We start from the raw sequence: 24,198 nt of genomic DNA, 5'->3' as shown, positions 1-24,198 counted from the left end.
TATGCTCAAAATGTACTTTTTTGTTGTTGTGAGAGGCAAATGCCTGTAATCCTATGGAAGCTGGTGAGAAAACAGTATGCACAAATTTATTTTTCTCCAAATGATGTCTGTCTTGGCACAGGCTTGTCAGTGCTGATACCTCACCTGAGCATGGTGGGTACACCACTGCTTACATGGGCACTGAGGTTTGGCCTCAAGTTTTTGGTGAGGTATCAGCTTTATTTTAGGGGAAAAGCAGTAAGTTGAGGAAGCATCTAAACTGTTTTGCCTCACAAGCCTGCCAAGCTGTGACTCAGGGCAATCTGGCGCAGCGTTCATGAGTCTTCAGCGAGAGACGAGTTTGCACAATGGAAGAAATCTTCAGTATGTTTGTTGTCTGCATGTTCTTGGAAAGTGCTAAATTGACACCTAAAACTGCAATCTTCCATTTATACACTGGAGAATCATCATGAGATCCTTAACCATTTCTTTTCAATTCCTCTTTCCTTATTTCCAAATTCTCATCTTAAAAGTTTCTGCTTTCTCCCATAGGACACATTTTCCATCCTTTTTACCTTAATTGCCCATCCTTTTAAACACAGATTCTAATTCTGAACCTAATTGCCTAACAAGGACTTGATCAGTGCTGAATTGTTTGCATGTCCTGGCTTATTTTATCAATAATATCAATAGTAGATACAAATATAATTTTTCTTTTTAAAATATCAAAACTGGATTATTCACTCATGTGATAACTATTCCTTTGATGATTTTTTTTTTTGATATTTGGAGAAATGCACCGTGTTTTAGCATGAAGCCCATGAAACTGAGAGTCACATGACTTAAGGTCTAGACCCAACTCTTCCAACAGTTAACATTGTGACCGTGGACAGTTTGCTCAACCACTCTGAACCCAGGATTTTCATCTTTACAATGAAGACATGAAAGTCCTGTGTTCAGAGTGCAAAACAGTGATAGACAATACATATACACTCTCTACAGCCTCTTCTAACTCCGGCAATCTGAGATGATTTTATATGTTACAACTTAATACTAGATTAGATGTTCAAGGAAATCTTGAATAATTCTCCGTTTTCCAAAGCGATATGTTTCCTTAATTTAAAAAAATCATGGAATGTTTCATATGTTCACAAAAGACAGATTTTTATAACAAATACCCACCTTATGCCATCACCTAGCTTTAACAAATGTTAATATTGAGCCATAATTTTACCTGATTTTTTGTTATGTTTAAAAATCAAAACATTACGCATACAAGCAAAGTCCTTACTTTATATAACTAGTCAAAATGTGTAAAATACTTTACGTATATTGGGCTCTTCAGAGCTCTTAACCATGAGAAGTGGCCATATATCCAGTATGCAGATGTGCTGCAGACAGATGTAAAAACTATGTGTGAGGATCCTCAGCAAGTAAATGAAGAATCCAGGTCTCAGCCACATGCAATGTCATCTAAGCCCTGTGTTCTTTTCATTTCATCTTGACCGTCTTTTTCTGAATACATCATTTTGTAATCAGGGTTCTTTAGAAGCAACATAAATTGATTCTGGTTATCTTAAGCAAAAATAATAATTTATTAAAAACATGTTGCAACTTATAGAACCAAAGAAAGTAATGAGCAACCAGCCCATGTAAAAGGCAGAAAGCAGTAGTCTTCTGTAAGGTCTGGGTAGCAGCAATAGCTGGAAAGATTTTTCTGGCCTTTATTGTTGAATGAATTTACTTCTTCCATTTTTGATCTAAGGTCCTTCTGTTCAAGATTAAAATTTCCAGAAGAGAAAGACTGATTGGTCCTGTGTGTACTCCTTGTCTGTCCCGTCAGTGAGGGCTGGTCAGAGCACCAGGTTTGATAGCTCTACCAAGGCTGCCTGCAGAGAGGAGTTTTTGTTCCAAATGGACTATGGAAGTGTAGTGACAAGAAGAAGGGGCATGGACGCTATTCTGCCAAAAATATGAGATGTCTACTATACTCTTTATGGCAATCATGAGAATGTGCATCTCATATCTCTGATTACAGGAGAGTGATTGGCTGATAGCTGCTGTGCTCTGAAACACACTGCTTTGTTGGCACAGAGGCCAAACTTTCCTTGGGCTGCTCCCAGCCAATTACTGAGTGAAGCAAGGATGCTAAGACAGTTCTGTGCCCAGGAGATGCGGAGCTGCTTTGAGCGATTTGGCTAGCTGACTCTCCGATGACCTTAGCGAACTTTCCCTAGACCAGCACTGCTGTCTAGGACGCTGTCATCCAACTTTCCTCCCTTCCCTCTCTCCTTTGCTTGACCTCAAACCTGCATTGTGGTCTTCTCATCATTTGCTTCTGAGAGGACCTGCAATAACACGCAAATAGTTATTAATATTCAAAAGCAGTGTTAAGTACCACTTTCACAAATAATTCCTTAAGAATGTCTTGCCACCGTCCTACACCATCTTTTCCCACACTCTATGTCTTCTTATCCTGCTCGGCTTTTTCTTTGTGTTGTAGCATTTAAAACTTTCTAATAAACTATGCAATTATTTGTAATTTATTATTTTTCTCTCCAAAGTAGAATATAAGCTCTCTCAGGGCATAGGACAGATTTATTTTTTGTTTGTATACTGATGTATCTGAATACTTAAAACAGTTCCCAGCCACGGCAGGCACTCCATAAATATTTGTTGCATGAATGAATAACTTTATGTCAAATTGCTTGCAATGTAATCTCCAAATATTTTCTTTTGAGTCCTAAACTAAGTAATCCCAGAGTCCCAGGCCCACTTAACCATGCTGAGTTCATGTAGGCATTATGTTTATTGGCACCAACAGTTATTCCCATTGCCCTGCAAAGACTATAGATTTCTCCAACTAAAGCCTTGTGCAAGTAGAGAGAGTTTACTTGATCCTCAAATTCTCATTTAAAGTAAGTTCTTTTTCACTGAACAACTGCAAGTTTGAAGAAATCTTAAATTACTCTTCTTAGAGTCAAGCATCGAGGGAGTGGGTTTGTTTCAGTGCCTTGTTCTCTGAAAGAAGTGGCTTACAAGGAGCAATGATGAAGCCAAGCCTGTTGGATCAGACACTTTTCTGCTCACTAACAATGGTCCATCATCTCTGGCTTTCTTTCCCCCAGAGGATCATTGAAAGAGAGAGTCATGGCTCAGAGTTGATTGGGGCTCAGTTCTCTTTGTTATTTCCAGCCTTAGAAGAGATGAGTCCAGAGCTACAGTGGTATGAGATCACCATTTCTGAAGCTTTCTAGGAAAGCAAGAAGCGGAAACATACTGGGAGGAGGGGTGAGGCAAAGATTTTGTCAATGAGGTCAGAATATGTTGCTACATACGTTAACAACTTAGGTAACTACACTTAAAAATTGTAATCAGGAGCCAGCCCTGGTGGCCTAGTGGTTAAAGTTCAGCTCTCTCACTGCTTTAGTGGCCCGGATTCATTTCCCGGTTGGGGAACCACACCACCCGTCTGTCACTTGCCATGCTGTGGTGGTGGCCCACATAGAAAAACTAGAAGGACTTACAACTAGGATACGCAACCATGCATGTATACAACAATACAACTTTGGGGAGAAAAAGAAAAAACAAAGAAAATAAAACGGTAATCATGAAGCTTTTGTGAGTACTGTCTCTTTGTCTCAATGTGGGACTGAAAGCAGCACCAGTAGCGAGTTTTGGATCCCATTGTCTCAGTGGATACTGAAGCAAGTGTAAGAATTAGCACCATGTGTACCTTAATGGAGGGAGTATGCCAATCTGAAACTAAAGAAGCAGAATCTTGTTTCACATAGAGGTTCTACCCTTATTCTGGAGTGGAGAGGGAAATTTGTTGATTATCCAAAAGCTTTATTTCATTTTTTTCTTTTATAATAGGACATTTAAAAAAGTATATGTATCATTATATCCTATAGCATGGGTAGAAAGAAAAATTAAATAAAAGTGAAACTCAATTCCTAAAACATTGCTCATGGAATAAGATCATTCCCAGAATGTTATAGTAAAGCAAGATTAGAAAACCAAACTGGGACTCATGTTTAAATTCAACTCTTCAACGCTTACTAGTTGTGTGACCCTGAAAAAAATACTACACATCTCAATTTCTACATTTGTAAGATATGGTTTGGTTTGGTAACACATTGGTCAGGTTGATGAGTGAGAAGTTTAGATATAACACATGTGAAGCATGTGACACAGTGTTTCGCATATAATAGAAGCTTTGTAAATTACAGCCATCACTAGCTCCTTGCTGTGTGTATTATATTGTCAGGACTCCTTTATCTCTATTTCTCATTGGACTGTACCCAATTATCCTGGTTCTCCTCTAAACCCATCCCAGCTGAATTTGTGTTTAATCATATGTGGAAAATCATTTCAGTTGTAGGTAAGAATGATCTTTGTTTATCATCAGAAGCAGTTGGGTTTTCTTAAAGCAAGTAATAGCTCCACTGGTCAATAATTCAGTAAACGACTTGTTGAGCAAGGATGTTGGAACTATTGACTGAAGCACCTCTTGGGGACGTTTTTTGGATCTCAAGTTCCCAAGCTTCTCTTGTTCCTAATTATTAGAGATTTCTGAGAGATGGCTATGCATACTTCTGGGAGAGGAATAGAGTATTTTTATTTAAGGAGAAAGAGAACTCGGGATGAAATAGAAAGAAGAAAAAAAATTGGCACATTCAAATCAGTTAAGCATTACTTGATTGGGTAGCTATCTTTCCTCCCTTCCTTTGTTTCTTCCTTCCTTCCTTCCTTCTTTTCTTCCTTCTTTCTTTCCTTCCTTCCTTCCTTCTTTCCTTCTTTTCTCTCTCCTTTCCTTCCTTCCTTCGTTCTTTCCCTCTCTTCTTTCTTTCTTTTTCCTCTTCTTTCTTTCTTTCTCTTTTTTCCCAGATATCCTAACTTAACATAAAACTTTTCTCAAAGTTTGAAAGGAACTATCTGTTAGAACTTAAATCATGGAGAATACGTAAAAAGTGGTCCCCCCAGAAATATGACATCATCACTCATTGCCTAGCCTTGAACTCCTTTTATTTCTTATCCTAAACTCTTGAGTTGCCAGAATCCCACTGTATATTCCTTCATGCTTATTCTAGAAAAGCTGAAAATAAGAATCCTGAGGAGAAACAAAACAAAACAAAACAAAACAACTATAATCCCACAATCCACCACTATTAGTATTAGTCATTTGTTTTTGTACAGAAACAAATTTAAGACACATTGCTGTATGAGATCCTCATTTTTCATTAAACATTGAAAGGAAAGGTGTCCTTAGTCACTGCACTGTTCAGGTAGGTCTCCAACTGGTTCAGTTCATCTCCCACCAACCCCACTCTGCCCTCCATTGCTACACAGGCTGTCAGGGCCCCACTGCCCATCACTTTGGTTCACTAGTATCCTGGCATTTTGGAGGAAGGGTATCCACTCAAGGCAAATTCACTGGGGACTGCACAAAGACTTGAAACATATATAGGCTGCACTGTAGATGGATGGTCCTTGGAGGGGTATTCTCTGCAGATAAGGTGAAGCCTTGACCTGATATTTCACCAAAGAATCATTGCTTTCATCCCTTAGTATAGTCCAAACACCAAGAAGAGCTGGTGAGGCTGCTGTAGTAACTTGTCTCCCATGCAGCTCTGGGCACTCCAGGGGACTGCCCCCTACCTTTTTTAATATGATCTTCCTTTAGTTCACCTCTTCATACTACCCACCCCACTCCTATTTTCCTTTCTAGTCCCTTAAAAAGAGATCTTCCATATTGATAAAGAATCTGGAATGTTTATGCTAATGCTTTAAGCAAGCAGTGAAAAGTCATTGGGTGTTTTTAACCAGGATCCCATATTTTCACAGCTCATTGGAAGCAGCCCAGGAGGAAAACTAAAGGTGGGGAGAACACTGTTGAAGAGTGGATGAGAGATGATTAAAGCCAAAACAAGGCAGTGGCAAATGTGATAAAGACGAGAGACCACTAAGAGCTCTGTGGTAGACTCAGTTGGGACTCCCATCACTGCCCCATTCTCTCTGCTACAGACACAAGTGTCCCATCATCCAACTACCACTACCAGTAACCTAGTTTACTAACCTGCAGCTCCTTTCTCACCCTCAACCCATATATCCCTTAGACTCATTTCCAAAAATTGTCAAACCTGTCATCACATCATTGACTAAGTAGCACTGAGACAATGGTTATAGAGAACAAGACTCATCAGATTTAATGTGAAAGATGAGAAGCAGCTGAAAATATTTATGTAACATGATATTGATGCTGTTAACACATAGGATATTATATTATTATAGTCATAATTTCAAAAACCGAAAGTCACACATCTTTATCATTAAAAATCCAATCAAAATCCTGCTTGATATAAGAAACACGAGGACATGCAGTGTGTCCATATCCCACTTTCTGCTGTCATGTTACCTTGGGAAATGTTACTTGCATCACGTTGTGACAGGATAGCCATTAAAGAGAAGGGAACAACTCGCAACTCAATTTTCTTTATATCTGAACCTTCTTGTATTAAGTTATTAAACCATGAACTCATACTGGACATTTCATCATTAGTTTTCACTTATTGAAAAATACACTCTTTTGGGGGTATATGGTAAGCATATAACTCTTCTTATAATTGTAAATATTATCAAGTCAAATTCTGTACCCTTGTTTCCCAATGACGAAAAAGAAAGTACCAAAATGAGACATGGGACATTCCACCAGATTTAAGCTCTGTGCAATTATTTATGCAATTCTGAAAATACATTTTACCATATAGGGTATAAACCCTGTTTTCTCTCCATCAATTGTATTTATCCATGGAAATTAAAGGTATTATTAACTTAAATCCTGGCAGAGCCTCATCTGTTTTAGCACTCACCAACCCACATGGTAATTACTGCTGCTAAATACAGAAGGAGTTAAAATTGACACAAGATTTCTGCCCTCCAACCCTGCTTTTAAGAATCCTTCACATCTCTGGATTTGAGGCTGAGGGATTTGCTGCCTCCCATCTTAACCCTAAGAGAGATTTATTGTATCAGGCTGTAACTGCTGTTGCCTGAAAGATGTTGCATGATCATCATTGTGCTCACAGGTAAGAGAGAAAGGATAGACTCTGGGAATAACTTTGAATTATTACAGCCATGCAAGGTTGAAGATTTTCTCAGAGAGCCAGGGCAGAGGGCCTAGTGGAGAGACCTACGGAAGCAGGGAAGGGAAGGATAAGCGAGCAAATTAAGTGGGAAAAGTCTTGCTTTAAACATGATAGGTAGGTTTTGGCATCCTTCCTCTTTTTCTGGAAGAAGAAGCAGGTGCAGTATGCTTTGCTTTCTCACTTCAGAGGCGCCCAAAGCCATATTTGTAAGGCTGTTGGTATGGATAAATCTGAAGGAGTGTTTGAAAGAAGAAAGGACGAAGGGAGGAAGATGGGAGGGAAGAAAGAGAAGGAAAGAAGGAAGAAGGGAAGGAGGAAGGGAGGGAGGGAGGGATGGAGGAAGGAAGGGAGGAAGGAAACAGACCTATATGTCCCTAACACTGCTTCCCTAATACACATTTTTGTCATATATGCAATGGGAATGTAGATATCAGCTTAGTTCACGCCAAATCATTACAAAACTTGAACTTAGAGGGACTTATATTAATGAAGTTTTATTGAACTTATAAAATGTCAAAGATCACATCTCATTGTAACTTAAAAGACAAATCTCAAAGTGATCTTTCAACTCTCCCAGAAAGAAAACGATGTGAAACGACAGCTGTGCGTCAAAGGCTGATCAGAGAATACTGCCGTGCTGGCAGCTGTTTCCTTGGCTTTCACCTCATTTTGTGCTTTTGTCTATCTCTTAAATACATTGGTGTGCCTGTGCAAAGGCTCTGTAGAGACAATAATGATGCTTGCCTGAGTGCATAGATAAAATGGACTTTCAGAAAAATTAATAGCCTTTGTTCTGATTTGGGAGATATTCTTGCAAGATAATTGAAAGAAAGATGACTTAAAATATAACCAAAATTCAGATTCATACCATTCTCCATGTCCACACTATTACTGTCTCTGGGGTCTGACTGATAGCTTGGCGTGATGGTTCTTTTTGTTCCTACCGTAGCTACAGCATTAGTAAAAATGACTCCCAACTTGAAATGGTGGCTATAGCAATTGAAGTTAAGAGCCAGTCTGGAAGGATGAGGATAGCAGTTTGCCCAGGGATATGGCTCATTTATGAAGTTTCTCCATTAATCATAGCAATAGAGTTGATATATTGTCTCATGGTTTTTGGGTTACTACACCCACCACGGGACTGAAGGATGTGAGAATATTACAACTGAGGGAACAAAGTTCCAGAAAGGTTAATTGACCTCCCAATAGTCACATGGCTAGTTAGTTTTAGAGCTATGGTTAGATCCCAGGTCTCCTGGAGCCTGGTGAGGCAGTATTATGTGGCATAAATATTTAGGAAGATGAATGAAAGGAAACCATAAGTCTGAGTCAAAAAAACAAGGAGGAAATCATGTCTCTGAAACTATTAGGAGGATGTGTGGTAACAGGCACATTTTCCAGCATCCTTTATATAGTAGAAGCACGTTATACACACATGTATTGCATGTATATACAACTACACTTTTCAAAAAATACAGTAGCAGCTTAATAAAATATGATTGTTATGTCAGATGGCCTCTAAATACAAATCATCTGCTTCATCTGGTGCTCAACAGGAGGAAAAATGATAGATTCCAAGGCTGGATGCATCAGCTGTGTTGGAAACTGTGAGATCTTATACAGTATACACAAAACAAGTTAAAACATCAAGGATATTTCTGACTCTGTTATTTTTGTCTTATACTCAACTTTGAAATCAACTCCCAAATGAAGATGAAAATTTACCAAGTTTTTTCCCCCATCCAAATAAAAATGAAGGAAAATTATGTGAGTGGATTAATAGTTTAGTTTTTAAGCAATAACTTTTCTGTCATTTTCAAATGTTTCTGCCAAGGAAAGCTTTATAGTAGGAAACCTAGAATAGTAATTTTAATGTATTTTTAAAATATGTAAAAACATTTCAAAATATAAGCCTTAGGTTTCGACTTGAATCTATTAATGGTATTTTTTGTGGTTTTTTTGCTCAAAAAATAGAATTGAACTTGATTATCATCTTTTAAAATATGTTCTTGAAATAAAACATACATACTAAAGAATACACATGGCATAAATGTACAGTTTGATGCATTTTCAAAAACTGAACTCTCTGTGTAAACAACATAAAGATTATAAAACACAATTTGACCAGCATCTCAGAACTCCGTGACCCGAGTCCCCTTTTATTCATAATCTCTCAAAGGTAACCACTAACCTGACTTTAACACCATAGATTAGTTTTGCCTGTTTTTGTGCTTAATGTAAAAGCATTCTACTCATTTGTGTCTGGCTACTTTTGCTCAACATAATGTTAGTGGTATTCATCCATTTGATTGTCAAATCTTGTATATCCCTCATCCGCATTGCTGTATAATGTTGTATCACGAAAATATATCTTAATACTGCCAGTTTTTAAAGTATATGTAATAATTTGCAACCAACCAGCAATTTAGGAGAGTTCAAGTGACTATACATCTTCCCTCAAACTTAATATTTTCCATCTTTTTCATTTTAGCCATTCTGGTGGACAAGCATTAATTTTCAAGCTGACTAAATAAACCTCTAACAAACTCATAGCAGACAAAGGTCTTATTTAGGAAGCAGTGTGTGCTGGGGTGGGAAGGGGCACTGTTGTGTCAAGTGGAATGCTTCAACATCACTAAGTTCAAAGAAGCACAAATTGAATGACGTAAGCAGAAATGTCTCCGCACAGACAAGTGTTTTTGTTAAAAATACTGCCTTATTTTCAGAGAAAGCATTTCATTTGGGGATGAAGAGATGTGCATATGGGCAAGATATTTATGGAATCTGAAAACTGACATTTTTAAGATTTTGGGGGGGAGTTGTGGGATAGAAGAAAACAGTAAAGACTTTATTAACTGTACCACTAATGATTGAGATTTTCATAGAAAAAACAGAAGGCTTTGGTTGATTTGTGTTTTTATTATTGTTGCAGGATCTCCATTTTGGTGCCTATTGGATATTGTTCCTATAAAGAATGAGAAAGGAGATGTGGTACTTTTTCTGGCCTCATTCAAAGATATAACAGATACAAAAGTGAAGATTACTCCAGAAGATAAAAAAGAAGGTTTGTACTGTTTTCAGAAAACATTGACAGATGGAGTAACATTTTGAAATTGTTTACTCAAAAACTCTGGGAGGAAAAAAAATTATCTTTTTAATAACAGCAACTGATAAATATTCATAACTGCTAGCAGTCTGTATTTGGTGCCTAGAATACAAAATCAGAGAGACTCGCGTGAGTTTACGCTCTCCTTTGTTATAAAGACTCTTTTGACAGGAAACAGAAGTTCGTATTCTTATGCAAATAGGATGAAGTAGGAAAAACAATTTATCAGAACATAAAGATTCACACTACTTTGTTTTATTAGGAAAAAAATGAATTTATAGCAATAAGTCGAGTTAGAATGATATGATTAAAATATATCTCTCAGTTTCATCGAAAGTGCAGTAGCTCAAAACTTAGAAGGGCAAAATTTCATTTTACGTACAAATTTAAGTTTAGTGGTTGTTAGAGTGTAACATTGCAAAGAAGTGTGTCTGTATCTCATAGTATATAATAGTATAATGATTTAAGACACAAACAAGTTTTCCAATGATCTTCAGAGGATTCTTTCTAAGACTTGATGTTGCTTACCTTATGTCTTCTGTTTATAGCTTATTAAGAAATTCCCTATATTTCATGTAAGCTGACAAAAATTAACACTGAAAAAATGCTGATGTTTCATTTAAACAGAAGTGGGATTAGATATTTTGGGGACCAGAGAAAAAGTAACTGTCATTGTAGGGATTTCCCATGTAGTAAGTTCTTTATGAGAACCAGCTATTTGACATTTCAACAGCTATGTCTTTTTAAGAACAGACTCTTTTACTCCAGCTCTTTTTAAAAATGTGTATGAGTGTTTTAAATATATTATGTCTCTTGAATTGACAACACAAATGGAGAGCTGTCATGATTTGGTGCCCCTGCCCCCAACTTCTATCATTTGAAATGTTTGTAAGCACATGACTGCTTTCCTGTGTATTTGCGTGACTAAATACTGTGGCCTATTTTACATACACACAGGAAGAGCAGTCTTACAATTAAAGTTACTTGGATATTAGAGCAAGCGTAATATCTGTCCAGTGAGAGAAAAGAAAAGTGTGGAAATCAGTGTGTGCAATTTTTGTCTTTACTATTTTCTTTAGTATTATAGGAATACAAAAGGTGAGTATGAATTGTGTTTACTCACAATACTTCTGACACCAAATGTGTGGGGTTTTTCCATACCAACAACCAGTGCTACAGCTCTCCGGACACCAACTGGATGTCTTATAGTTTAATTCTACTCTAATGCTAACTACTCAGAGTGTCAGACTCCACATGTTTAAGGGCTCAGCCCCACAAGACCACCCTCACTTCAGATGCCAATCACAAGTATTGGGTATCCAGGGTACCCACACACTTCTGTCCAACTTGGCTACAAAATCAGGGGTTTCCAAGACCCTTCCCCCACTTTTCACATTTGATAATTTGCTAGAAAGGCTTCTAGAACTGAGAGAAACATTATTACTATATATACAACTCGGGAACAGCCAAATGGAAGAGACGCATAGGGCAAGGTATGGGAAGGAGAGGCGTGGAGCTGCCATGTTCTCCCACACTCCCAGCACCTCAGTGTGTTCACCAACTTGGAAGTTCTCTGAACCCTGTTGTTTAGGAGTTTGTATGGAGGTTTTCTTATGTAGTCATGATTGCTTAAATCACTGACCATTGATGATACTCAGTCTCTAGCCCCTCTCCCCTCTCCAAAAGGTCAGGGAGTGGGGCTGAAATTTCTGACCCTCAAATCTTGCCTTGATCTTTCTGGTAAGCTCCCCTGCTGACGCTATCTAGGGGCCCCCAGCCACCAATCATTCATTAGCATATAAAAGATTAATTTATCATTCCAGAGATTCCAAGGATTATAGAGTTACATGCCAGGAACAGGGGACAAAGAACAAGCATATATTTCTCATTATGTCACAGTATGGATTATTTGAATAAAACTTTATTCACATATTAAATATATATGTGTGTGTTATGTGTATTTGCATATATGTATAGAAAGACAGAAATATGAAACTATCTTTGAAAGGAAATATATGGCAATTCTTTTTTTGCTTCAGAGGGGGTAGTTTAATCAACCTGACTTGCTTTGAACATGAAGATCATGCCTATGTTTTTATATAATTTGTTTCCTCATCTTTGTCTTATGTACTTCATGTCTGTAGATAGTAGAGAAATCTCCATCATGGAAGACTTCAGTGGGTAGAGGGAGTCAGTATACTTATTCATTTGGGGTTTGAGAGAGCTCCATAAAAACTCTCCTTTCTCCAGGCAAGTTCTGAACCAGCTGAGAAAGAAAGAGTAAGGCAGATGGGAGACCAATATATCACCTTTATTTCTGATAAAATTGATGACAGAGTATGTGACATAAATCTACAGCAAGTGGGCTTCCTCCTGGTGAGCTCCAGATTTAGGCAAAGTTACCCCTCAGTCAGAAACAGAGCTATACTGGGGCAGAGGCAGAGCTCCCCTAGATCTGCCTTAAAGCTTGGGGGAACAGAGCATAACAGGTATTCTCCGAAGACAACTGCTCCCTAAAGAGAGGAAAGAGGAAGGGCCACCCTATGTGTGTCAATGTGTACTTCCAAACTCAATCAGATTAAATTCTTCCTCTTCTTCTGGGAAGAACTGAGAGAGAGGCCAGGTGTGTTACACTATCAGAGCTGCTTGCACGGGAAATATTGCACCTGCCATTTGGGGTGAAGGGCACACATTTGGACACTCTATGGGACCAAGAACAATTATTCTAATCCAAAGTTATATCTTAAAAATGAATTTTACATTTATATCTAAATAAACATATTAAACTATGGGCAACAATAATAGTCCTATTTTGTTTAGGGAACGTGTACAATATAAGAACTATTTCTTGCAAGTTTAAAGAAAAAATATCAACAAAACACTTTCAACATTAATTGATTAAATGATTTAGAAATTGTGAAATATTTGGTCCCTAAACTTTCTATAGCTTTATGACTTTGTTCTTCAAATGATTGTTATTTCATATGAAATTAAGTATCATTTCTAACATATATTTGAAACTTAAGAACATATTCTTTTCTGTTGCTACGTTATTATAAATGTCCCACAAAAGTATGTAGTATTTTTATAGATGCAAAGTGGTGATTGTAAGGCAGCATGTTTATAAAATGATCATAAAAAATTGATATATATTTCTTTCCTTTTTTACGTACTCTTAATAGGCGAAAATACCTTACAATTCACCAGTTGATGGCACTTCTTGCAGGAAAGTCACACCTTAGTGTATGGTATTTTTAGAACAAAAAGATAAGTGTTTAAAAATCATTAAAATGTCACTGTGAACTCGAGCAGTATTGTATCACAGCACTAGGAAAGTCTGAGCGTGTAGCCTGACGTGACCTGATATTGCATTTCATATGGATGTATCCCTGAAATCCCTCTAAGATGTAGAAATAAGGTTTGAGTTAATTACATTAATTCCCTAATAAGGCTCTTATGATTGACTTTGTTTAAGAGATACAATTGTGTATTTCTATTTTTACAAGATACTTTAATCATAACCTCTACATTGTTTGGGGTTTTATTTGAAATGAAGGTAAACATATTTTATAGAAAAGGCTATCAAGATATGAGATACAGTGCATACTTTGCATCAATGAATAGCAGTGATGGGAGATTAGCAGAAAATGCACAGTACTATTTGTATACTCGATAGCTTTCAGCTGGTGATCTGGAGGATGTGTGTGTGTGTATGTGTGTGTGAGAGAGAGACAGAGAGACAGAAAGAGACAGAGACTTCAGCAGAAATTTGGTGGTTTTTCCCACCTTTTAAAATACCCTCCTTTTTTTGATGCATATTTTACTTTGATTCTAAAAATAGTGTGTAAACCACTAACTTCTGTATCCACATCTAGCATTACTGAGTAATTTTATATGAGATCATGTTTACCTCTTTCTCTATCAGTAAGAAATATTTTAATATAATTTAAAAGTGGATTAATACTGTATTAAGTAATTCAACAAATATTGAGTGAACACCTCCTCTGCCGTCAGTATTGAATTATTGCTTGAAGACGTCAAAATGGAGACAGTGCGCTTTGGATCCTCTAAACCTCAGCTCAGATCCTGGTTCCACACGTGTCGGCTGTTAGACCTTAGATGAGCCGCTTCCCTGCTTAAAGACTAAGTTTCCTCATCTACAAAATAGGGTAATCACACATGTCTGCACTTGTGTTAGGCTTATAAGAGATAATATATGCAAATCACTAGCACAGAGCATACAGAATACACTTAATAAAAGAGAGTTGTGGTCATTGCTGTTGCAGTCTACCAGTTTTATAAATATGGCTGCCTGTTATTAAGTCTCTGCTTCATACTTCACTTACTTTGCATTTTAACTCAAAGAAATAAGTGTTATTCCTATTCCCATTTACTCATGAATTTAAGTAATTTGGCAAAGTTAACATAGTAAGAAATGGCAGGATTAGGATTTACATTCAAACAAGCAAACTCCGGAGTGTACAATCTTTTTACTGGGATTTTTTTTTTCTCCAAGAGCTCATGATCTTATGAAGGACATAGATGTGGTATTTGCAATATGGTGTACTCAGTGACAGTAAAGTGGCAGAAATAGTAAATTCTTCCCAGACAAGGGAAAAAAGGTCGGGGTCAGTGAGAGTTGGAACAAAGTCAAGGAGAACTTCGCAGGGAAAATAATATTGAAGCTAATCTTGAATGATGAGTGGAGTTTGATAAATTGAAGGGAAGGGATGTTAATTTCAGAAGAGGGACTAGTGAATAGTTGACCTTTGCTCAGAAGTAGATTAAAAATCTAAAAACTTAAAAATCAGAGAGTTGAAGTTCAACTCTAGATGGTCAGGCAGGACTTAAATCTTAAAGATTTTATTGTCTTGCTACGGAGTTTAGATGGTATAGCGAGTTCAGAGTTAGAACAGGTAGACCTTGCTAATGGGAGATGAAGAAAAAGGAGAATTTGGTGAATTTCAAGTTTCTGTTATGGACTGAATGGTGTTCCTTCCAAATTCATATGTTGAAGCTCTAACCCCCAGTACCTCGGAAGGTGACTGTATTTGGATAGAGGGCCTTTAAAGAGGTAGTTAAGGTAAAATGAGGCCATTAGGATGGGCCCTAATCGGATCTGACCAGGGTCCATATAAGAAGAGGAGGTTAGGACACTCAGAGAAACACCAGGGGTGTTCGTGCACAAGGTGAGGCCGTGTGAAAAGGCAAGAGGACAGCACTTCCTCTTTGTGGTCTTAGCTTGTGTAAGCAGGTTTTATGCTCCAGTTTCTTAAGAATCAGCTTATAATACCCTCCACAATCCACCTTCTAACTACCATTCTACCCTCTAACCTTCTTGAATTCTCTGGACAAACCAAGCTGCTCTGTTCTCATTCAACTAGTAAATTCACACTGTTTTTTCTCCACACCCACCTGCTCTAATTTTCCCTCGTTGGCAACATCTCTGTCACTTTTATTCACCATGAAAATCCCACCTCTTTTCTTTCCTTATTTATTTATTTTTATTGAGGTCACATTGGTTTACAACGTTATATAAATTTCAGGTGTGCATCGCTATGTTTCAACGTCTGTGTAGACTGCATTGTGTTCACCACCAAAAGTCTGGTTGTCTTCCATTACCATACACATGTGCCCCTTCACCCACCTCTTTTCTTTGTAGTCGGTTTACCTGAACCACCTTGGCTCACAGTGAACACCCTTCCCTTAGACTATTCTGTGCCTTGCTGCTGGCTTCACTCTTCTAACTTATCTTGTCTTTCCCAAGCTGTTGAGGGCCTTGAAGTTGGCATACTGCTTCATATGTTTTCAGTTTCCTACAGTGCCTCACATATAGTAGACGCTGAGTACAAACTTGCTAACTAATTAATTTTATTAAAGAATCTTCACCTATGTGACAGTGTTTAGCTTCTTTTAGAAATTCCCTTCTTGTCTACTATTTGTAGCGTGTCTCAATTTTCCAAATGTTTCACAGCAGTTCATTCATTATGCTAATTTGGTTTTCCATTCAAATCAGTCAAGTATAATAATATGTGCCTCGTTTTCCCAGGCATGGGGCCCAAGGCAGTTATTTTTGTTTATTTCTTGTAGGGTGTCCCAGATTTGGGTTGCAATGATGGTTGACGCTGGGCTATTCATTGTGTGGCAACAACATCATCAGCTATCCCAGCACTGGGGGATTTCAATTACAATTTCTAAAAAGTATGCACTTCAAATTTGTCTTGAGAATTTAGAGGTTGATGTGTGAAGCTTTTCACATCAACTTCAGTGGTAATACAAATCAGGATCCAAATGCAATGATGTTTCTTGGTAGTCTGACTTTTGGCAGGCAGCAGCAAGTTGGCATAATCAAAAACACTGACAAAAGTTTTATATTGCATCTGCTGCTTCCTGTTACTAAAAGGCTTCAGAAGAAATAATAATAATGAATAGCTGTACTAAACAATTAGATAGGAATTGCATTGAGCTACAAGAACCTGAAAACCTAACTAACACAAGCTTAAGCAGTAAGGGTCTATTCTTCTCATATTTCGAAGAGTCTGGAGCTGAGCGGCCCATGGCTGAAGCGGCACCAGCAATATTAGCGGGCACTCAGGTTCTTTTTCCCTTTCTGCCCTGCTGTCTTAATGTGCTGTTTGTCATCTCGTATTTGTTACCTCGTGCTTGCAAGATGCCTGCTGCACCTTCAGAACTCGTTCCTGTCATGTAGAAGGAAAGAAGAGCGAAGGAGAGAGGACGAAGCCTTCTTCCTCTGAGGCCTTGCCTTTGTGGGCCGGAGGGAATGTCCTGCCTCTGGCCTCCCCCTCCTGCCAGGTATTTCCATTAATGTGTCATTGACCATAACTCTGCCACATGGCTATGGCCAGCTCTAGCTGCAAGAAAGACTAGGAGATCAAGGTTTCTTTCGCCTATTTTTTAAGCTTTTATACCTTTGTAGTAGAAACAGCCAAAAGAGAAAGGGCTTGGAAGTGAGGTTGGGTCAGCCAATCTAAACTGTCTATCATTTATTGATTATTTTCTATAAGCCAGACCAATTTCCCAAGGACCCTACAATGTAGAAGAGGCACTGCTCGGGGCCTCAGTGTGAAGAGGTGGAGACAGCATCAAAGCCCAGGACTACGGTCTCAGAGCTCATATCTTCCCACCATGCGCTGGGGCCTCCTATGAAACAAATGAGAGAAAATTGGAAATGAGATGGACAGAGGCTGAGATTGTCTCATTTCCTTCCCCGAACTCCTACACATGCTCTTCCTTGACACTGATAGCTCCTGCCCCACTCTTTTCACCATTCTCAGTTCTATTCAGAGTGTAGTGCAAGGACCTGACACATCGCCATCACCTGGGAGCTCATTAGAAATGCAGAATCTCAGGGCCCAAGCAGCCCTCTGCATCAGAATCTGCATTTTAACAAGATCCCAAGCGATTTACATGCACATCCGAGTTTGAAGCCGTGTGCCACAAACATTCCTTAGAACCGCCTCCCTGACCATCCAGTCTGGAGTAGTCCACCTCCAGCCGCTCTATCTCATCACCGTGCTCGTTGTCTTCATTGCATTGATGGCTATCTGAAACAACGTTTTTCAAAAGTTGGTTTATATTGTACTTGTTCTCCAGTCCTTTAAGATGGAAACTTCATCAGGAAACAGGCTTTGCCTCTCTTGTTGAGGATCATATCCCCAACACGTACAGCATGAGTATTTAACGCTTAGTGAGCACTCAATAAACATTTGATTGATGGATGGATGAATAGGCAATGTCCAATTTAGGAAATTTGACTATTCAGAGATATAGAACAACATAGCATTCTTGCTTTTTTCATAATAATCAGATCATAATTATCAAAGTTTCGCATCTCAGGTGTACACTCTGATGAATTTATTGTTTGGTTGTATTCTGCTTGATGTAACTCAAAGACAATTTGACACGTATTTATCAAAGTCAGCTCCTCAAAATGTGTTCTTACTGCTGGTGTTGAATGACCCTTTCACTTCAAATAGAATCTCTGCTGTTGGTTAATTTTTGTTCTTGTTGACTCTTTTATTTGTCTTCCAGTTTCTGAGAATCTCAATTTGGTCATATTATTGAACATAATTAAAGTCATTTGTTTAAAAAAATACAAAAATATTCTCCAAAAAGGCAGACATTAAGCCACTGATCAGATATTAATTAAGTCAAAGATGATTTTTATGTACTTTGAATATTTTAATTTTCAATGTGGAACATAATAAAATGTTCCTTCCACCTGCTCAAATATTCTGCCTGAGTTTTTGTCTGCATAAAGAAAGAAACACATGCAAAAATCCCAATAAGATTTTTGAGCAGTTTCCTGATGAAAAAACTATTGTAAAAACTGGTTACTTTTTCTGAGGAGAAAGATTTCTGCCTCCAGGAGATCTATACTAACTCTTTGTCAAATGTGTGATGAAACTGGAAATTAAGAGCCCAGATAGATGCTTAAAGAATTTTAATCACACCTGTATTTCATTGTATTACCTATATTAAAAAAAAATTTTGGACTTTCTTTACATATTCACTAATATCATTCTCTCCTAGAATCTTCTAAGGGCAAATAATATAAGCCAGGCCTCATAAACTAAGTGGCCTTGGAGACCATGGGATAATGTGATGAGTGAAATACTGCAACAGACCGTGGTGGGAGCTTGAGGCATAGTACACCTGGTATGCTTCACCGAGTCATGCCAGTTTAAAGAAAAATTTTAAATATTCTGCAGCTAATTGAAATGCACCTGTGGACTAAATTTGTTTTATTGCTCACTAGCTTATGAGTCTTCAACAAAATTTTATCAAGTAATTCCTTATTAGTCTGATTGTTGTATAGATATTTCTAGTTTTATTACTTGAAGAATGGAGACATTTTTAATTCCTTTCTTTTTTGGTGAATTTAACATATACAAATGTTTTGCAATTGAATGACCAATTAACTGAAACCAGATGAATATGTGTTAAGAAGATGAGTAAGTTCAGGCTGAGAATGTAAGAAGCCATATGACTTCACCTCTTAGTTGGATATACATTCTTAGTGACATTCGCTCTGTCCAGAAGAATTCACCTAAACATTTGTATTAAGGAATGTTTCTAATTTAGGGATTATAGGTGTCATGCTACTGTTGTGAATGATAGGAACATCACTTGGGACAGGCTGGAAACCACGGACAGAAAGGTCTGCAAGTACCTGTGTTTTCAGCTCCAGCATTTTGTGGAGAGGCGTGCTTGGGATGGGCAGGACAGGGTGGGTTTGTGCTTCAGTGGTGATGAGGGGAGCATTTACCCTTTTAGCTTTTTTCTTTTGCTGAGGAAGATTAGCCCTGAGCTAACACCTGTTGCCAATCTTCCTCTTTTTTTGTTTTTCACTTGAGGAAGATTAGCCCTGAGCTAAAATCTGTGCCAATCTTCCTCTACTTTATATGTGAGTCCCTCTACAGCACGGCTGATGAGCGGTGTAGGTCCACACCTGGGATCTAAACCCATGAACCTGGGCTGCCAAAGCAGAACACACTGAATTTAACTACTATGCAAAGGGGCTAGCCCCTTCTTTTCTTTTTATATGGGTTACTGCAGCAATGACCTTGCTAGTGTGAGAAAAACAGACTACTGGGTGCCAAGAGCTTGGGTGCCAGCTTTTTGGAGGAGTGCTGGGAAATAGTAAGGGCCCAGAAAAGGAGAGATTGCGTCCCCAGTTTCAGGGGAGTTTCCATTTAGGTTCTGGCCTCCACATCAGGAAAAATGAGCTTTCCACCCCAGGTAGCTTATTTTCAGACAGGAAGAATGTCCAGGAGCCACCAGCAAGAAATCCTGCTTATCTCCACAACAGGCCTCCCCCAAATTCCATGAGGCTTTTAGAGTATTTATTTGACACATTTTGTGGGGTAATGATTTGACTTATAGACAACATAACAGTTTCACTGGACATGTGTCTACTAAAATGTTCATATAATTGCCTCAATTGCTTAAAATTATATGGCAACAATTTTATTTGATCTACTTAAAAATATCTTTCAGTTCCTGAGGAAAATTTATACACATATAATTTGGTGACTGCTTCTCAATGTGGAGAATGAAATTTTTGCCCAAGTCTTAACATTTCATAGCAGACATTCATATTCAGAATGTATATTCAAGATGGGAGGTGAGATGAGCATATATGAACTAGAAAGCTGCCAAAATGACTGATTATATTGATGGGAAACTTTGGAAGTTATAAACAGGGCTGACAAGCATATTGGTTTGTGTTCTTGTTTTTTCGTGTTACTCTTCCCAGTCTAGACTATGAGGTCTGTGAAGGTAGAGGCCATGTCTGATCCACTTTGGAGCCCCAGAATTTAGGCTAGGGTATGACCTGTGAAAGAGTGCCATTAAGAGATGCAGAGTCTTGTGGCTATTTGGAATCAGTCTAGAATGATATTTTACAACTGAGGACAAAAACATTGAAAGAGAATTTTTGAACTGAGAAATCCCAGCAAAAATCTCAGGTTTAGAGGTGTGAGGATTTTTAAGGATGTGAGAGATCCTAAGTAACAGGGTAAAATAAAGTAGCAAAATGGGTAGAGAGAATAAAAGCATTGAAAAGGAAAAGGGCAACTTCTCCTGACTGTAAATGAAGAAAATTAGTGATTATTTTATAAAAACTAGAAATGAGATATTTTAAGTGTATCAGATACAAAATATATTATTTTTCGTACAACCTCAGTGCAGAGATGGGTAATTATGACTATCTGAATGGAATATGAAAGCAAATACATTATAGTGCAGTATAAGATATACACCTGTAAGTGTCAATCTTTCAAGAAAGTGGTTTAGAATAAAGTAATCACTAAGAAACGTATTCAGGAGCATCAAAAAGAAACTGAGATACCCAGGGTAGAAGGGAGGAATAGAGCAGAGCACTGAGTCACATTGGAACACAGTATTAAGAAGTAACCATTAGAATGACTAAGTATCATGATTTGGGTTGATTTTTCAAGTACATATTCTCTTACATGATTAGGATGCCATAGTATGAACTGAAAGAAGTAATTAGATGACATCATCTAAATGGGACTCCAGCTATATTTCATCTTGCAATGATAGATTGATGAAATTAGAGGCTCACAAATTGTTTAACAACTTATTTACATACATTACAGCGTAAGTACAGAAAATCAAGCCATACCAATGGGTGATGACTTCCTGTGTAGGTAGTCTAGCTTTGCAGTTGAAAAAAGAGATTGATTGGCTAAATTAAGGTTAAAGTGAAAATTATTCCTATTAACGTTCTGTCATTACCTTCTGTGAAGGAATAGAACTTTAGATAAGTCCCAAAGCTGTGTGTACCGAGGGTATGGTGCCCAGGAAAATTGACTTTCAATTCTCTAGTCTGACTGAAAAGATCTTAGGAATATGCTGGCTAACAGTGAATAGGAAGGGACTAGAGGGTATCTAAAAATTCACTCATAACTGAAAAACAGGAAAATGGTGAAAGGAGGTTCTCAAAGGCTTGACAAATCCCCTCCTCAATCAGATGATCTCACTGGCAGCAAAGGGACAATATGAGAAGTTGAAAGCCAAGAATGCTTATCAAACTGCGCAAGTGCTGCTGGCTGGTCATTTGGCTCTGTGTAGTCCTTTCTAGATTTGCAGATAGAAGAGTTTTACCTACATTAAAGAAATGCATATCTTTCACTGATGTCTGGTGGTGTCTTTCCATAGTGACTATCATGCTTGTGCAATCACACATCATTATTAGAGCCAAAAGATGCACTATTAATTTGTGAAGATAATAAATGATAGTGGTGAGAAAAAAAAAGAAATGAACCTGATTATCTAGACAAGGATGGCAAATAGGAGTTACTATATGACCTAATGTCATGTAATTTGTAATAGATATCTAGAATTTTATGTTGAAAAACCTTTGTAGGTGGCATCTTGCCTCACAGGGGAATGATACCATAATCAATTACTGGATTCTGCCAAGGCTGTAATGAACAGGAGAACAAAAGGTAGTAGTCATGAGCAAGCCAGATATTCACCATACCTGCTGCTGAAGAAGGCATTATCATTTTCATAACAAGTAGAAAATTGGAGACCTTAATCTCTTGTAGGATTAAATCGTTGATACAAAATAGTATATCTTTCACATATTTATGGAATGAAAATAATCCATCCATTGTGGTTTGTTGTTGAGTTCTCAAGGATCTATGATTCTAAAAAAATCAATTGTAAAATTAAAAAGCATATGATGAACTAGAGGTGCAGAAAAGGCATTGTAAGTTAGAATACCTAAAATTGTGGCATTGAAGAAAAATTTTAAAACACGGCTGTGCAGGTGGTAAGGTAAGGGAAAGAATAGATTTGAGGAACAAAAAGAAAGCATGAATAAGACAGGTATGGTGGAGTTGGTGGGGGAGAGACAAAGCCTAGGTTCTAAGCAGAACAGGAGATCAGATTGCAGACAGCTTAAATCTAGGACAACTGAAAGAAGACACTGACAGTGTCACCCAGGTCTGGGTGGCGGTGGGCAGTAGGGAGTTGGTGGTGAGAGGCCCCAAAGACTTGCTTATTTAAAACCTAGTTCTGGGAAGCGCATGAAGAAAGAAAAGGAAAGTTTTCATAAGAGTTCCTAATCACAATGTCACACTCATTTCGGTTTGAGGCTGAATTTATAATACCTGTTGGATATGGAGTAATCCTAGCTGAAACTTTTATTTGAAATGATTCTGGTCTGTGAGGTTGCCAAAGCACACAGCAAAATAAAATTCAAATCTTCTCTGATTGGGCATTTTTAATTGCAGTTCTCAAAGAATCCTCAGAGATCAAGTTCCAAGGAATCTGAGCTTACAATGAAAAGTTAGGAATGCTGTGAGATAAACTACCATAACCAAGAATCACCAGAAAGAAGGAAATCACAAGGTTGAATCTTCAAGGACTGTAGATATTGGAATTATAAGATAAGAATCTAAGTATGCTTAATTTATTTAAAGAAAATTTAAAAGGGGTAAAAAATATCATGGAGCGACAAAGACTATCAAAATTAATCGGGTAGAATTTGAAAAAGAACCAGATAGAACTTCTATAAATGAAAAAGATGATAATTAAAAATTAAGACTCAGTGAACAGGATAAATAGCAGATTAGTCACAGAATAAGAAGTAATTAATGAATTATAAGAGAAAAAAAAATCCGTACAATGTATCACACAGACACATATGAAATAAAGGCCAAGAGAAGTAGTGGTTAGAGTAAAAGGATCCAAAATATCTGGAATTTTAGAAAGTATAGAATGGTGGAGAATAAACTGTTGAGGATTTTTCAGAATTAATAAAACTCAAGTCTCAAATTTAGGAAGCTCAACAAATCTGAACAGAATAAGTGTAATGAAACCAAGATCTAGAAATGTTGTGAAACTAAAGAATGCTAGATACACAGAGAAGATCTTAAGAGCAAGCTTAGTGAAATGACTTTATCTGCAAATGAAAGCCAATTTGACTGACAGTTCTCTTCTCAAAGGCAACAATAAACAGGAGGAGAGAGAGAACACTGTCTTCAAAGTGTTGATAAGGATCCTTGCCCACCTAGAATGTTGTATTCACTTGAACTCTTAGAGAAATGATGACACAGAAACTTCAGACAAAATCTTAGATCATTCACTAACAACAAAGCGTTATTATTAGAAACTTCAGTGTTAGAAATGAAAAAGGAGACATGACAATAAGTGCAGCAGAGATTAAGGAGATACGATAAAAACTTTTTGCCAATGATTTTGAAAAATTAGTTGAAATGGAAAGTTTGCAGAAAAATTCATAAAAATTGACTCAGGAAGAGAAAGAAAATTTGAATTATCCTACAATCGTTAGACATATTGAATCAGTTGTTTAAAAGTTTTCCCCCAAAATATTAAGCCCAAATGCTTTTACAGATGAATATTCCCAAACATTTAATAAACAGATAAACCTAATCTTAAAAAATTTTC

General features: G+C 37.6%; 1 protein-coding gene across 2 annotated transcripts in view; it reads left to right on the top strand.

Moving 5' to 3' along the window:
* The window catches only part of KCNH8 (potassium voltage-gated channel subfamily H member 8), a 338,959-nt gene that overhangs the window by 130,337 nt on the left and 184,424 nt on the right, over positions 1 to 24,198 (top strand). For both annotated transcript variants that reach the window (XM_070493015.1, XM_070493014.1), the window contains one exon: positions 10,060 to 10,191. In XM_070493015.1, the coding sequence (XP_070349116.1) occupies positions 10,060 to 10,191 (132 nt within the window). The remainder of the gene's footprint in view (positions 1 to 10,059; positions 10,192 to 24,198) is intronic.

The sequence above is a fragment of the Equus asinus genome, chromosome 21, assembly GCF_041296235.1.
Source record: "Equus asinus isolate D_3611 breed Donkey chromosome 21, EquAss-T2T_v2, whole genome shotgun sequence".
In the NCBI taxonomy this organism is placed as follows: domain Eukaryota; kingdom Metazoa; phylum Chordata; class Mammalia; order Perissodactyla; family Equidae; genus Equus; species Equus asinus.
Note: the sequence above shows the minus strand (reverse complement) of the source record. Positions and strands in the feature narration are given on the sequence as shown.